We start from the raw sequence: 13,622 nt of genomic DNA, 5'->3' as shown, positions 1-13,622 counted from the left end.
CCCGCAAGTCCCTTCCTCCCGTCCGGCGGCTCCCGAGCGGTCTCCGGGTGCTCTCCTGAACCAACCAGCGTCTTTCGCGGTACGGCAGTGACACAGGACACAGGTCTGAGCGCTGCCTGGCGCCCACCTACAGTAGCGCCTCTTAAACCGGGACTGTCCCATCATGCGCGCGCACCCGAAGCGTGTAAAGCTCCCACAGTGTGGAAGGATCTGTCAAGCCTGGCGGTGGATCATGCATCTAGGTTGCTCTCCGGGAAGAAATGTATTTGTTTTAATGCGTAGTCAATGTTACTGGCATTTGGCAGAATGAGGAGCACTGCCACGAGCTAGGCAGGCTGGGGACCCACCGCTCCTGCAAATGTCACCTCAGAGAAGCTGCAGGTGCAGTGGGACAACCAACCTCTCACAGAAATGAGTACAGAGCAAGAAAGGGACTTCAAGTCTTTACACAGTAAAGCCTGCCACAACAGGCCAAGGAGGTACCACTCAAGATAGTGAAGTCTGCCTTGTATGACACTGTCAGTTTTGGGATACTCCTGTCAGCCTCCTGCCAAAACCACATGACATCTGGCTTTTCTCAGGCTGATGAGAGGCTGGCCACTTGCAAGGCAGCAACACATCTACTGCCTGATCAGGAGCCAGACAGCAACAGGAGGCTGCAAGCTAGGCAAGATCTGGCCAGCCAGGTCACCAGCTGAAACATCAGGGTAGGTCTACAGTGACAAAGATCTGAACGTGTGGCTGTTTCACGCAGCAGCTCAGTGCTTAGACCAGGTTATAATGGCCCTTAGACCTGGTTGATGACCCTTACTAGTTTGAAGAAATACGAAGCTGAAGGTCAAGAGAAGGAATCACAAACTCCATCCATCACTTGGTATAAGATAGTCTGGCTTATGTGAAGTCAAGAAGACCATCACAAGTACTCTGTAGGCTTCTGTTTACAGTTTTAATCTGGTAGGAATAAAGACTTCAGTCCTAGTTTCTGCTAGGAAATGTATGCATCTTTAATTAAAAGGTTTAGAACTTAATCCTAGTTACCATACAGTATTTCCTAGAAAACAAAGCTGATAAAGGTATTAAATAATTCTATGTGGTTTTTGACATCAAATGTAATAAAAGAAGGTAATAAACTAAGTTTATATAGGATGTTTAAATAATGCATTTATATAAGCTATCTGTAGCGAACTGACTTTGGTTCTCATTTCTTACACTAGTTTTAATTAGAAGTCTGAAAGCAAACACCTCTAAATTCATGGTAACATCTTTCCTTAGGTTCTAATGTCTTCTTTACTGGTATTTTTATTTCAAAAACATTGTGTGTGTACATAGGTGCAATGCATGACAGGACAATGGAAGGTGTGGGTTTTGTACTGCTATATGTATCTGGGATCGTAACATGTAGTCTAAAATAAAGTTTAAAAGTCTTCTTTACCCACAGATTTAAACATGTATGCATGCATCAGTAGATTAGAAAGGCCAAAGTTTTGCTTTCACAGATCGAATGTTCTAAGATGCTGGTAAATAAATAGATAGAAACAATAAGATGCTGTTCATATTATGTAACCTTTACAAAAATCGATAAACTGGAGAGCCAATTAAAAACAAAGGAGAAACTGAACTGAAGCCAAATGGACACTGAAATATCAGCCAAGCAATACTGTAATGATTCTTTGCACTTTGACTCAAGAACAGAAACATTCTTTTAAAAAATAAAAATAACTCACAACTTGTCACTTGACTTCCACAGCTTTTTTTTTTTTGGGGGGGGGATGATGGGGGAGGAACAAGGGATATTCCTAAACAACGTTTTATGTTTATTAGTAAGGGCCAAGCATGAAAACATGAAGGAGATACACTTGGACTCCATCTCCCATGCCATGCGTAAGTGTTTAACAAATATGCAGATTAGCAGTGGGGTCATTTATTTACCACTTTCTTGCAATCACTCAAACAAAATAGAATTTTTTTTGTTCTCTCAAATATACTACTTGACACTCTACTGATGTTTAAACTATCATTTAAATGATAACTGCAACTTTTTAAACTTATTAACATTTTTTAATGCATACCTTTTGAGAGTGCTGTATTGGTATCTTCAGTGGAGAAAGTTAAAAACTGCAGTTACTTCTTGCCCAGTCAAATTTACTTTTTAAGTGGACTGCTGCAGCAATGATGTCTCACGTAAAGGTAATAGAGTCTTTTATTCAGCAAGTAAGAAAACTGTTTATCAGTCATGAGGAAACAAGTTGTGGTGACTTTCATGATTTGAAAAGCAGTTGTATTTTCTGGATGGTGCTCCAAGAAGCTCCTTTGCAGACAAACATCTACATCTCTTGTAATGGGCTGACAAAGAGCAACATTCAGGATAGACTCTTTTTTTCATTTTCTGAAATAATTTCCATTAAGGACTCATAACTGGCATATTCTTTCAGAGTTTGTATCATTTCATCTAGCATTTCTTCCCCTAGCATGAAAGACTCAATACGATGCACTGATCTGCTTATCCTGTGGTCAGTAATCCGGTCCTGTGGAAAGTTGTATGTTCTGATCTTCTCCGATCTTCCTTTAGTCCCGATCTATCAAACAAGAAGAATTCGTTTATCATCATCACCTTTTTATAAGAAGGATGAAATACTGATTAGATATCTAAAGCAAAAGCTTTCTCTTCCTCCCATGATTATCCAAAGTTTGCTAGTTATATAGTACTTAGACCAGTTCAGCAGTTGCAGTAATTGTTCTCAAACATGTGAAAGAACAATTTTACTATATCATTTTCTAATACTGTTCTGGTTCTTCACACTCTCTAATCCAGTTTGTTTCAGTAGATCTCTAGAATTTACATACTAATGACATTTTAGGTCTGGCTATTATATGACCTTTATTGCTGAAGTAGAATGTTTTGGGGGTTTTTTGCCCAATGTAAGACCTTCCTGGGCTCTTGTTCCTCTGTATTTCCATTTGCTATTTGCAGTTCAACACAGGAATTACTCCAAGAACATATGCTCGTACAGAATTATATCTTTAAGTGAAACTTACTTGAATCTTTCGGACACTGTTTCTCTTTTTTGTTTCTTCTTCCAGTTTAGCGTTGTATATTTTAGCACACAGCATTTGCATAGCCTTCTCTTTGTTTCTAATTTGAGATCGTTCTTGCTGACATTCAGACGTGATCCCTGACAAAAATATCATGACATTTAGCACTTAACAGTAACACATACTAAAAGGGTTTTGCAATTTCTAGAAGATTTTTTTTATTATGTTACATTAAGCGGTTTCTTTCTCCAATACATATTCTGTACTGGGAATGTAAAAGTCCAGGCTTATTCATGTCTAATGATACATTTTGTGAGCGAAGTGCGGGCTGAGTTGTACAGGTGCTTAAAGCCATAAGACAAGAAATTTAAGATGTTATGTTGGACAACAGGTAGACAATGAAATGAAAAAATACTTGATGTGATCTGACTTACAGAAGACACCTTTAATACCTGTAATTTTTGATCACAGTTTCAAGAAATTTAGGAGTATATAGAATAGCCAGAATATACAAAAGTGGGCATTATTTTCTTAAAAAAAGAAAGAGATGTGGTTTCTCCCTCCCAAAATATATAATTTAAGTTAAAATGAGAAGTGAACAGCTTAAGAAAGGAGCAGGGAGAAGAAATACAGAAAGAAGACAGCCCAAGCTAAGTTTTTATTTCGTTTTGTTTTAAGTAACACTGGTAAGATTACAGTATAGTTTTATAAGATTACATAGTATTACTTTATGAAGGAGTTGGTTTTTTTTTTTTTTTTTTTTTACAAACAACTTTTTAGGTCACCATGAAGGTTTATAAACAGAGTTAGGATGAGAAAAACAGAAAAAGTAACAAGACAGTTGTATAGGAAGAGATCAAGAGGAATGAAGTAGTGGAATAGGAAGGAAAAAAAACAGAAGGTGAGATATAAGCCCCTCTATGAACCATCTCTAGTGCATAACCACAAAAATTTGCAATACATTTTAATATTTCTATAACAAACACTTTTGCCTTCAGTAAAAACTAAGATAATTTGTTGGGTATTGTTTGTTTTTGTTTTTCCCAAACATGCACGCAATCCAAAACTTTTTGAATTTGCAGTACCTTTTTGTCATTGTATCTTGAATGGAATTCTACCATCTCCATTGTTTACACTCTGCTTTACTGAGGTGATGCAACAAGTGTGGAATGGATTAATGTCTTCAGTACATATGAAGAAATGGGTGGCAAGAATCAGGATACGTGAAGATAAAGAGCACTCAGAATTACCCTGAGGCTGTAAAACCTGACTAATGTTTGTGGTAGAGAAGAGGAAAGTTAAAAGGCAATGAAAGTCAAGGGAGCTGTTGTGTATTGCTCAAAGTGAAGTAAAAAGCTTAAGAATGGCAATAAAAAAGATAGGATAGCTAAAATCAGGTAGCATCTGAGGGTGTATCTTACCCCTCCTACGTTTCCTAACTTGAGCCCTGGGGATGGGCCTCCTTATTATGTGTGTAATCTATAGGAAAGGAGCCAGCAGACAAATGGAAGCTGGCATCCCGAGTAGACTCTACAATGAAAAGCAAATTTTAATATGGAAATAAAGTAATCTTTCTTTCAGAGACTAGTCAAGAAAAGGCAAAACATCAGATTTTAACCTCATTTGTTTTTCAGGGTTTTTTTCCCCATTATTTGAAAGCTTAAATATAACTCTTGTTTTATTCCCCATAGAAACTGATCTGGATGCTTTTGGAGTGTCATGCTTAATGACAAAATGGATAGCTTACCTACTGACACCAGTAGTCTTCACTATTACAAATTAGAGTGGGCATGAGATGGTGCCTTTAAAGTACTATAAACACAGATGAAAACTGTATGAAAACTCTGCTCTACTGTTGTCCAGGTTTGAAAATAAAACCATCATTTCAAAAGAAATTCTGACAACAGTTTTGCAATGTAGATCTTGTATGAAGGAAAAAAATGAAGCACCTGTTGGAATATGAACTATCCGTACTGCACTGTCTGTGGTATTGACATGCTGGCCTCCAGCTCCAGTAGCTCGCTTTGTTTCTATCCGTAGGTCTTTCGGATTAATTTGCAGCCTCATCTGTCACGGGAGACAGAAAACAAACAAAAAAAAGAATTACTTATGTTGTTTCTTTCTAGACAGATGTCAAACATGCATAGTTGGTGTATTTTATAAGGCACATTCAGGCAAGATCAAACTTTTTAAAGTTTATGAGTGGCAGCTCACATCTATTTACAAACATATTAACAAATTCTTGTAGCCAGATTGGAACATGACATGGTGGAAGCCAGGAAATCAGACAAATAGTAGTTTAAGGCATAACCATTGCTTAGCACTAATCTTCCCCCTCTTCTGAAAGCTCGGCACCCTCTTCCAGCAGAGTTAACCAATATTTGACCTTGACCAGAAGGTTTTTAGACCAAATGGAATATATTCCCTTTGCTGGCTCTGCAGTGAGGCGATAGCCTCTGGGAATAAGGAGCGAGACAACTTGGGGAGAGAACAGGAAGGAGTAACTCTCTGACAATTTGCTACAACAACATGAAACAAAGATCAAAACAAAGCTTTAATTCTTAGCCAGTTGTTTTTCACCATGCAAATATAGTGAGAATGAGTTATCACCCATACACTTTGGAAGGGGAAAGTGAGGATGCTACAAAATTGGGGAAGAGGAGGTGCTAAAAGAAATCTCTACGAGCACTGTAAACTAATTCAGTCTCTTGTTACTTTATAAAAATTGTAAAGTTTTCCACAAAACATTCAAAACACAGTCAGTGAATTTTCAAGTTACAGTGCCAGTGACTTTCTTGAGATTAAGATTATGAGGAAATTCAGAAATTCTATATTTCAGCCCCCTAGACAAAACCTCAAACAAATATTACTTAGTTTAAAACTAAGATTTAAAAAAAAAAAAAATATGAGAGAATAACAAGAGATGCAGAAGACCCCTGGATATCAGCAATATGGCATATAAAAACATTGCTCATGGTAAAGTCTGTTATACTAAAAGATAAATATTACCTCAGTGGGTTGGGGTAATATTGCAACAGTCATTGTGCTGGTGTGAATGCGTCCTTGTTTTTCTGTCTTTGGCACCCGCTGAACACGATGCACTCCTCCTTCAAATTTCATGTATTTGTAAGCCTCAAGACCTGCTATACTGGCAACTGCATGTCGTAGGCCACCTTAAATACAGAAGAAAAACAGTTGCAAAGCTGTAAAACTGTTGGTATGTTGTTTTATTTCAACCAATGTATTTAGACATCGTTGTAATTTGTTTCTTAAAATTATAAATTTACCTTTTAAACACTTAGGCAGAACTATACCAAAAATGCAAGAAAACTCTGAAAAACAAAGCCAGACATACGTACTCACACATTATCCCAGGTAAAGAACTGTCAAGTTATTTTTTGTTCAGTCCATTTTTTTATATATACATAAAAAGATTGTCTACGAACCATGCACATACATGTTCACATACAATCCTAAACCATAGTAGAACTCTAACACCAGTTTATATAAGGGTCAAATTTTGAAAGCCACCCTCAGAAACTACTGAAATTATTGTTGTTAGTGAAGAACCTTATACTTCAATGGAAAAAAAACAACAAACCAACCTCTAACTAAAGGATAAGTATTATTCATACTCATCTTCTTATCCATTCTCCTCTGTGCATCCTACTCATGTCTTGTCTTTGCTCTTTCATTTCATCTTAATCTTCTGCTCCCTTGGAGCGAGCAGAACTGCAACTCCTGCCCCTCTTACCCACACATCCAGCAAAACACTTGCAGCAATGTACTAAAAACTGGGACTGAACAGCTTGGAATTTGGAAGTAAACCTCAATACAATCATGGTTTTGTGACAGAAAGCATTTGTTGTCATACTGGTTTATTGCATTCTTGTTCTTCCTTGTTTGCTAGTGTGCAAAACCTTCAGTTGTGCCAAGATCGCTGTTTGAAGGATCAGTGATGGCACATAAAGGAATGCAGAATTATTATATTACAGAATGATTTAGGAGGAGATAGGCAGCCTTGAAAGAGTATTGTTGAATTATTGCAACATGAAACCACAGCCAAGGAAGAGAAGTGCCACATACTTCTCAGAAATACTGTTCTAGGCTATCTCTAGAGTATGGAAATCAACCATAGGGACAAGATAGCAGCTTCTTTAAAAAAGGAAAAAGAAGACAAAAGAGAATCTGAAAATGGCCCACAGACCAGGAAAAAAATCATCAGCCAGCACGTACATCAGTTTTTTCAATTCATTCACAGAGAATGTTTGCAAATGTTTTTATACTAAAGAAATCTAACATTACCTCATAACTTTACTATAACATTTCATTTTACAATCATGTTTGTGGAAAAGAGCCCAAACTACCTCTTCCTTTCTCTTCCATCTCATTTTTGTCTTCCTGACTTCTACAATTTTTCCTCCTACTTGTACACATCTGTACCACTTTAATTCAAACGCAGTATTCAACATACCTAGTTCTTCACTGATTTAATTTATAGTCATTTTTTACTAACGATTCTGTAAGAGAAATCCATCATGTTTAGAATAAATCTGACAATAAAGCATGTAGTTTAACAAATAAGAGTCTCTGTCAAAATCTTCAGTTTAAATCAGTAAGTTTCATTCTAACAGGTACTGTGAGATCTGTCTACTGCTATGCAAATGCTATTCAAGGGAACAAAAGATTTCTTCTTCATTCTAAAAGAATCTTATATAACCTAAACTAAATAATGAAAATTAGTAATAAAACTTACTATGTCACATACAAAAGCAAACACTAAAATGATCATAAACAACCTTTGCACATGAGAAGAAGCCAGGCTACGTCATGAGTAAAAATAATGTGAGTATCTACAAGGCTATGGCACTACTGATGAGTATTAAGTGATAAGCAAGTTCATTGCAAAAGCAAATGTTCTGTCTTTTCTCCCTCACTTCTAGCATTAAGAATTTTACACCACAGGTACAGTCTATCTATTTGAGCTGCAGCCACATGTGACACGTTCAGGAGAGCTTAAGGTTCTAGTAATAACAGCATGCCTGTGGTACTGCAGTGCTTAGCACAGGATGACCAAGAAACCTGTTGAAAAGATAGGTATTTAGGTCATACTGCTTCAAATCAACTATTACTGACACAAGTTTAATATGAAATGCAGCCAAATCCAATGAAATGTCAACAAACCCTTTATCCTAGCAGACACATCATAGACCTGTCAAATATAGTTAGCTCATACTAACTATATGCTTGCTCCTTTCAATTAAAACAGCCCTCTCTATCCTGAAAACTGATGTACACAGAAAAAGGGTATGAGTTTTCACTTGGTTTTTTTATGTGGCATCTTATACTTAGATAGAGACAAATTCTCCTATCTGTGTCTCTGCCTGTCACTACAGGGTGAGAGGCAGTACAGAAACAATGGCATGTGAGTTTATGCTTTTAATGTGCACACTAAATCTTGAATGTGCAGTGGCATCCCTTGGGGTAGGTCAATAAAGTCAGTTAAGTGTGGACTAAACTCAATTTTTAATTGCGGCTTTGCCTAACATTCACCTTGTTCACACATGCTCACATTTCAGCCAAATTCTGGAGCTTTCTGAAGGGAGCGAGTTTGATGTTTTAACACAGGACCTTGCTTTTGCTCTTGCAGTTCATAAAAATGGAGCATGGATGAGATGCAACAGCCTAGCGTCACCAGCCAACATCCTCAACTCCATTCTTGCTGAGCACAGCACAGCACTGACGCTTTGAACCTGAGGGTTCAAACTTGCCTTTCAGTGGTGGTGCCATCTGTAATACCCCCACCTCCCAACATATTTCTAGCTCCTCAGTTGCAGTAATACGTGGTCACACAAGTAAGATCAGAAAATACACTGCAAGAGGCTGACAAAGCCTGGTGCTGCCTTTATTTTTCTCTAAATTTACATCCTACCTTCCTAAATATTCATTTCAGTGCACAGGCAAGTCCTCAGCAAGACAAAGGAGCTTAAAATAAACACACATCCATTAAAAACCTTGCCGTTTCAGAGAGAAAAATAAGACTAGATATATACTAGGTTAACGTATTACTTCAGTTTCCCATTTAAGGCATTAAAGAGAATGCCTCTGAGGGTGTGGGCTCCTTGTCCATGGACTGAGCTTTTGCCTGAAGGGTAGTCAAGCACAACTGCCTTTCTCTTCCAATCACAGGACTGCAAAGTTGATTCAGACCTGACTCAAAAAAATCTGTTATTGGGTAGGTTTAAGCGAAATCAGAAGATCTGCATAAATAATTAGAACTCTCAGATCTCCTCTCAAAGTCTCAACAATTTCCCCACTTTGGTCATCCATTAGCTGTTACAGATAAGCCATATCCAAACATCCCATTTCTTTATGCAAATCCTCAGATGACATTATTTCAGATAAATTCAAGATGTTTTAGATTAAACCTCAAGAACTTTAATTATACTGATCCCTCTCTGTCAAGGGATCCATAGTAATAAACAGACTTTCAACATGCTACCAAACTGATCTATAAACACTGGAAACATTAAGTAACAAAGTAAAACAGCATATACAAATAAAAAGTGTATGTAATCTGTATGTGCAAAAGAATAAGCTAAACCAACATATCTGCATCACTTTCTGACTTTTCTTCCACCAAGCACTTAGCTTCATTTGTACTTTTTGAAACTACTGAAAGACAAGTTTTATTTTTAGCACTTTAGTATATTAATAGTACTTATGAAATGGAATTTCATTCACAATACAGAAGCTGAGGAAGATTGTACTCAGACATTCAATCTTCCGCTTCTAAACTTAAGTTAGTGCGAATTAGCTTCCTGTCAAGAAATTCAAGTGTCATATGAATGAGTGTTTCCATTTAAATTAAAAAATTACAAATATTAAGTATTTAATTACTGACCTATTTCACTGGGAAAGTATTCTAATATTTCAAATTTCCACTTTTTATAGGCAGCATATCGTTGATACATATCAAATATCTCCGAGGTGAACAGCATGGCTTCCTGCCCTCCAACTCCAGCAGTGACTTCCATGACAAGATCACTCCTGTCTGTTTCTTCTGAAGGAATCAAAAGCAACACTATCTGCAAATACAAAAAACACCAAGCTAAGACTTCCCTCTGACACTGCTGTCCACGACAGAGAGTATAAAACACCAGACAAGCCTGTAACCGATCTGGCCTGCCTTCTCCTACACTAACCCAGTGGTTACCCAGAGGATAGGTTTCTCATGCCTCTGACAGCGAAGCAGCAGCAGCCAGGGAGAGGTGGGGGGACGCTGCATTGCAGAAAGGCTCCCTGTGTCTGCTTGCAGTCACAGGAGCTCCATAGGTCACTCTCTCAAGGCCTACAAAAGTTCACAGAAGTTTTCCTCTATCAGGAGCACAGTGGTGTTTGGACAACACAGGATACATGCCAGTTCTTGCAAGACAACCAAGCATCTCCCTTCCCATCAGATTCCCTTTTAACCAGGTCTCAACCGCAGAGCTAAGAAGGCACGGATGTTCAAGAGGACAGTACTTCAACAACAACTCAGCTGTGTTATTTGTTTATTTTAAAAGAGAGCGCCAGCCTTACAGCAGTCTGTAGAAGATAGAGTAGAACCAAAAAACCGTATCACAATTTTTGCAGGCTGGATCAAAACTCTGGATTATTCGCAAACGCTTTTCAACCATCCTCCTTTACTAGCATCAGGTGATGTTTCTTTCTACAGACTTCTTCCTCTTTTGGCAAAATCATAAGTATTTACAAAAAATATATATGAAGTGACTGATGTATTGCTGTTGAAGAAATAAAGAATGCAACAATACCAGCTTCTACTTTACCTGTAACATTAAAAACATGTAACAGTTTGTTTATGTAAAGATCATTATGTCTATGTTCTGTTACATGACAAGGAAGTAGAGGCTTTTAAAGGGGATCTAACCTGGTGTTTCAGTTCCGCTATCTCTTCTTCACAGGAGGCGATTTCCCTTTCTGCAAGCTTCTGGAAATCTTCACTCTCATCTGGAATATTTGAGTATGGTTAATCCTCAGACTTATATCAGTGCCACTCTCAGAAAACCTACTGAGAAATAAGCACATGAAAAAACTTACTCTACAAGAAAAAAAACCCACCACACAAAAAAATCCCAACACACCAAACCTGTCAGAAAATGAGATTAATAATACGATCTGTAACAAAGATCAAACGGTACATATTAAAAGTAATTTCTGATGCTGTTCAGGTATGAGATAGGGGAAAATATAAAACAGGAAGTTTCACTTAAACATTAAAAAAAAAGGAACCAAATCAACACACAAGACAACCAACCAACCAAAAAAGCCCCAACACCCCCACTCAACCAAAAACCCCGCAACTGCTGTGCTGGTGGTCAAGCAGTGGTACAGGCTGCCCAGAGAGGTTGCGAATGGAGTCTCCATCCTTGGAGATATTCAACCTCCAGCTGGACACAACCCTGAGCAACCTGCTGGAGGTGACCTTGCTTGAACAGGGTGTTGGACTGGACAATCTCCAGAGGTCCCTTCATTAATACATTTATAGACTATCTCACATCCTTCTTCCTCTGAGATACTGTCAGCCTCATACTAATTGGTTCGACATACTTGTTCTTCCTTCTTCACTTGTCAACTGGCCAGTCTTATGATAGTTCTATTTCCTCTTGCAATGCTCCATAATTAGCTTTCACTCCCATCCACGTAGGCAGAGTTGCTTCGTAAGCTTCCACTGTGACCTTGCTATTTTCCATCTCAACATCTGTTTCAGAACCCACACTGTATTTCACTGTGACAGGAACATCAAGGATTTAAAGAGCGCATCACTGTATGCAAAAATTTGAAAATAGTAATTTCAAGTATTTTACCCCAGTCAACTTCTTCCAGGACAGGTGAAACTCCTAATGCATCACGAAAAACAAAGGTGCAGACGAACTCTTGCATAATAAGAGAAACTTGCAATTTTGAAGTGTTACTTGACTGATCGCCACCAATGTGTTACAATTAAGACTTGTTTCTCTGTACTACAGTTTTGATACATTAAAATGTTCCCTTTTTTCCTGGTCAATGTCAAACTCCAACCAAAAACAAACAAAAAAACCCCAAAAACCCCCAAAATTCCAACTAAAACAACTTAAAAAAATCAACATCTTAAGCAGCCTCTGATCTACACTGACACAGTTCATCCACCTAGAAGAAAAAAATATTACCCCAAACAGGAGAAAGTGGTATACACAATGAAAAAGGGGGAACTGGAGCAGGCACAAGGACACATAACTGCACAGGAAGCAACCAGAGAAGAAAAAGAAAGATTCTAGACTTTATTTTTTTTGCGTAAAGCAAGCTTTTAAATGTGTTCAGCTGAGACAGGAGGGGCAGTCTTACAATAAATTCATACCTTTTCAGCACTGTAACTGCATTTAGTCATCAGCAAAATTTTAAATGAAACTTTTTGACTTTACAATTTAGATTTAACACTGGCGAATTAACCTCTTCCCATCACTGCTGGAAGAAGGAAATGAAAAAGATAATCATGAGTAAATTGGGTTAAACAAGAAGCATGCTTTACCTACAGTTGGCTGGGAGCATTCATGGGTGACTACCTGAGTAACTGTAACTCTTTAAACACAAAAGCTTGATCATCTCCAACTATCTACATTTTCTTACAATAATTATGGACTGATCAAGGGCTAGTCATTATGGCCAACAGAAAGAAGGATAAGAATTAAGGAATTATAAACCAATTAAAATCAAACCAGCTATTTATAATGCAATTATTATACAACTAATAAATAATCTATTTAATAGCATTTCAATACTTTAAAGTGCAAATGTAATATAAGCTCTAAAATCAGTTAAAAATATGATATGCAAATATTGTTAAGTATAAACTACAGAGATGCTCAAAGTTGCTGACTAAGCCCTTGTAATCACTTCACTTAGCTGAAGTTTTAGACCTGGCTTTGACAACACTGGCTTCTTCAGCAGGTTCTGAAAGGAGGGAAAAAAAATCCTCCACTGTATTTCATTCAGTTACTTTGGGTCATGGATTAGTTTGTTCAAAGGACAAATTGTTCCCTTTTCAATCTGAAGCTGGAGAACAGAATGGAAATAAATAGAAAAAACCCCAACCCAAACCACATCTACTTTCAGAGAGTGTTTGTCAAGCCCATCAGCTAAAATAACTGACTATAGTCAACACTCTCATTTAAGCACTATTTAGAGAAGCAGTAAGCATTACACGATCTAGAAACATTTCATGATCTTGTGAACGTTTACTGATCTCAATGTACAGTTTTTCTGCATCCTAAACACTATCAAAACGAAGTCTGATTTGGAGTAAAAAATATTTGCTATTTGGCAACGCTGAAAGTGCACAACTACTGACAGGACACAAAGTTAAATCACAGGGTGGACGTGGCACAAACAGATGCTAAGGCCTATGAGCATAGATGCACGCAGGCAGACCGGTCTGTCTTTACAGCAAGAAAAAAAAATCCACTAAAGCCCACCACTTTTCAACCCTTAATTAATTGTCGTTATTTTCTATGGCATGGATGCTATCGGGCTGCTCTCTTTCATGTATCCGC

General features: G+C 37.7%; 1 protein-coding gene across 1 annotated transcript; it reads right to left on the bottom strand.

The window, feature by feature from the left end:
* Positions 1–2,198: 2,198 nt before the first annotated feature.
* On the bottom strand, positions 2,199–11,043 carry MTRF1L (mitochondrial translational release factor 1-like). Its single transcript, XM_010180267.1, has 6 exons — positions 10,964–11,043; positions 9,938–10,121; positions 6,043–6,206; positions 4,983–5,100; positions 3,037–3,173; positions 2,199–2,576 (listed from the first exon to the last, which is right to left on the bottom strand). The coding sequence occupies exons 2-6, from the start codon at positions 10,068–10,070 to the stop codon at positions 2,361–2,363; spliced, it is 768 nt and encodes a 255-aa protein (XP_010178569.1). The 5' UTR covers positions 10,071–10,121; positions 10,964–11,043; the 3' UTR covers positions 2,199–2,360.
* Positions 11,044–13,622: the final 2,579 nt, after the last annotated feature.

Source organism: Mesitornis unicolor, unplaced genomic scaffold (assembly GCF_000695765.1).
Source record: "Mesitornis unicolor isolate BGI_N332 unplaced genomic scaffold, ASM69576v1 scaffold47282, whole genome shotgun sequence".
Taxonomy (NCBI): domain Eukaryota; kingdom Metazoa; phylum Chordata; class Aves; order Mesitornithiformes; family Mesitornithidae; genus Mesitornis; species Mesitornis unicolor.
This window is presented reverse-complemented; position numbering and strand designations above follow the sequence as displayed.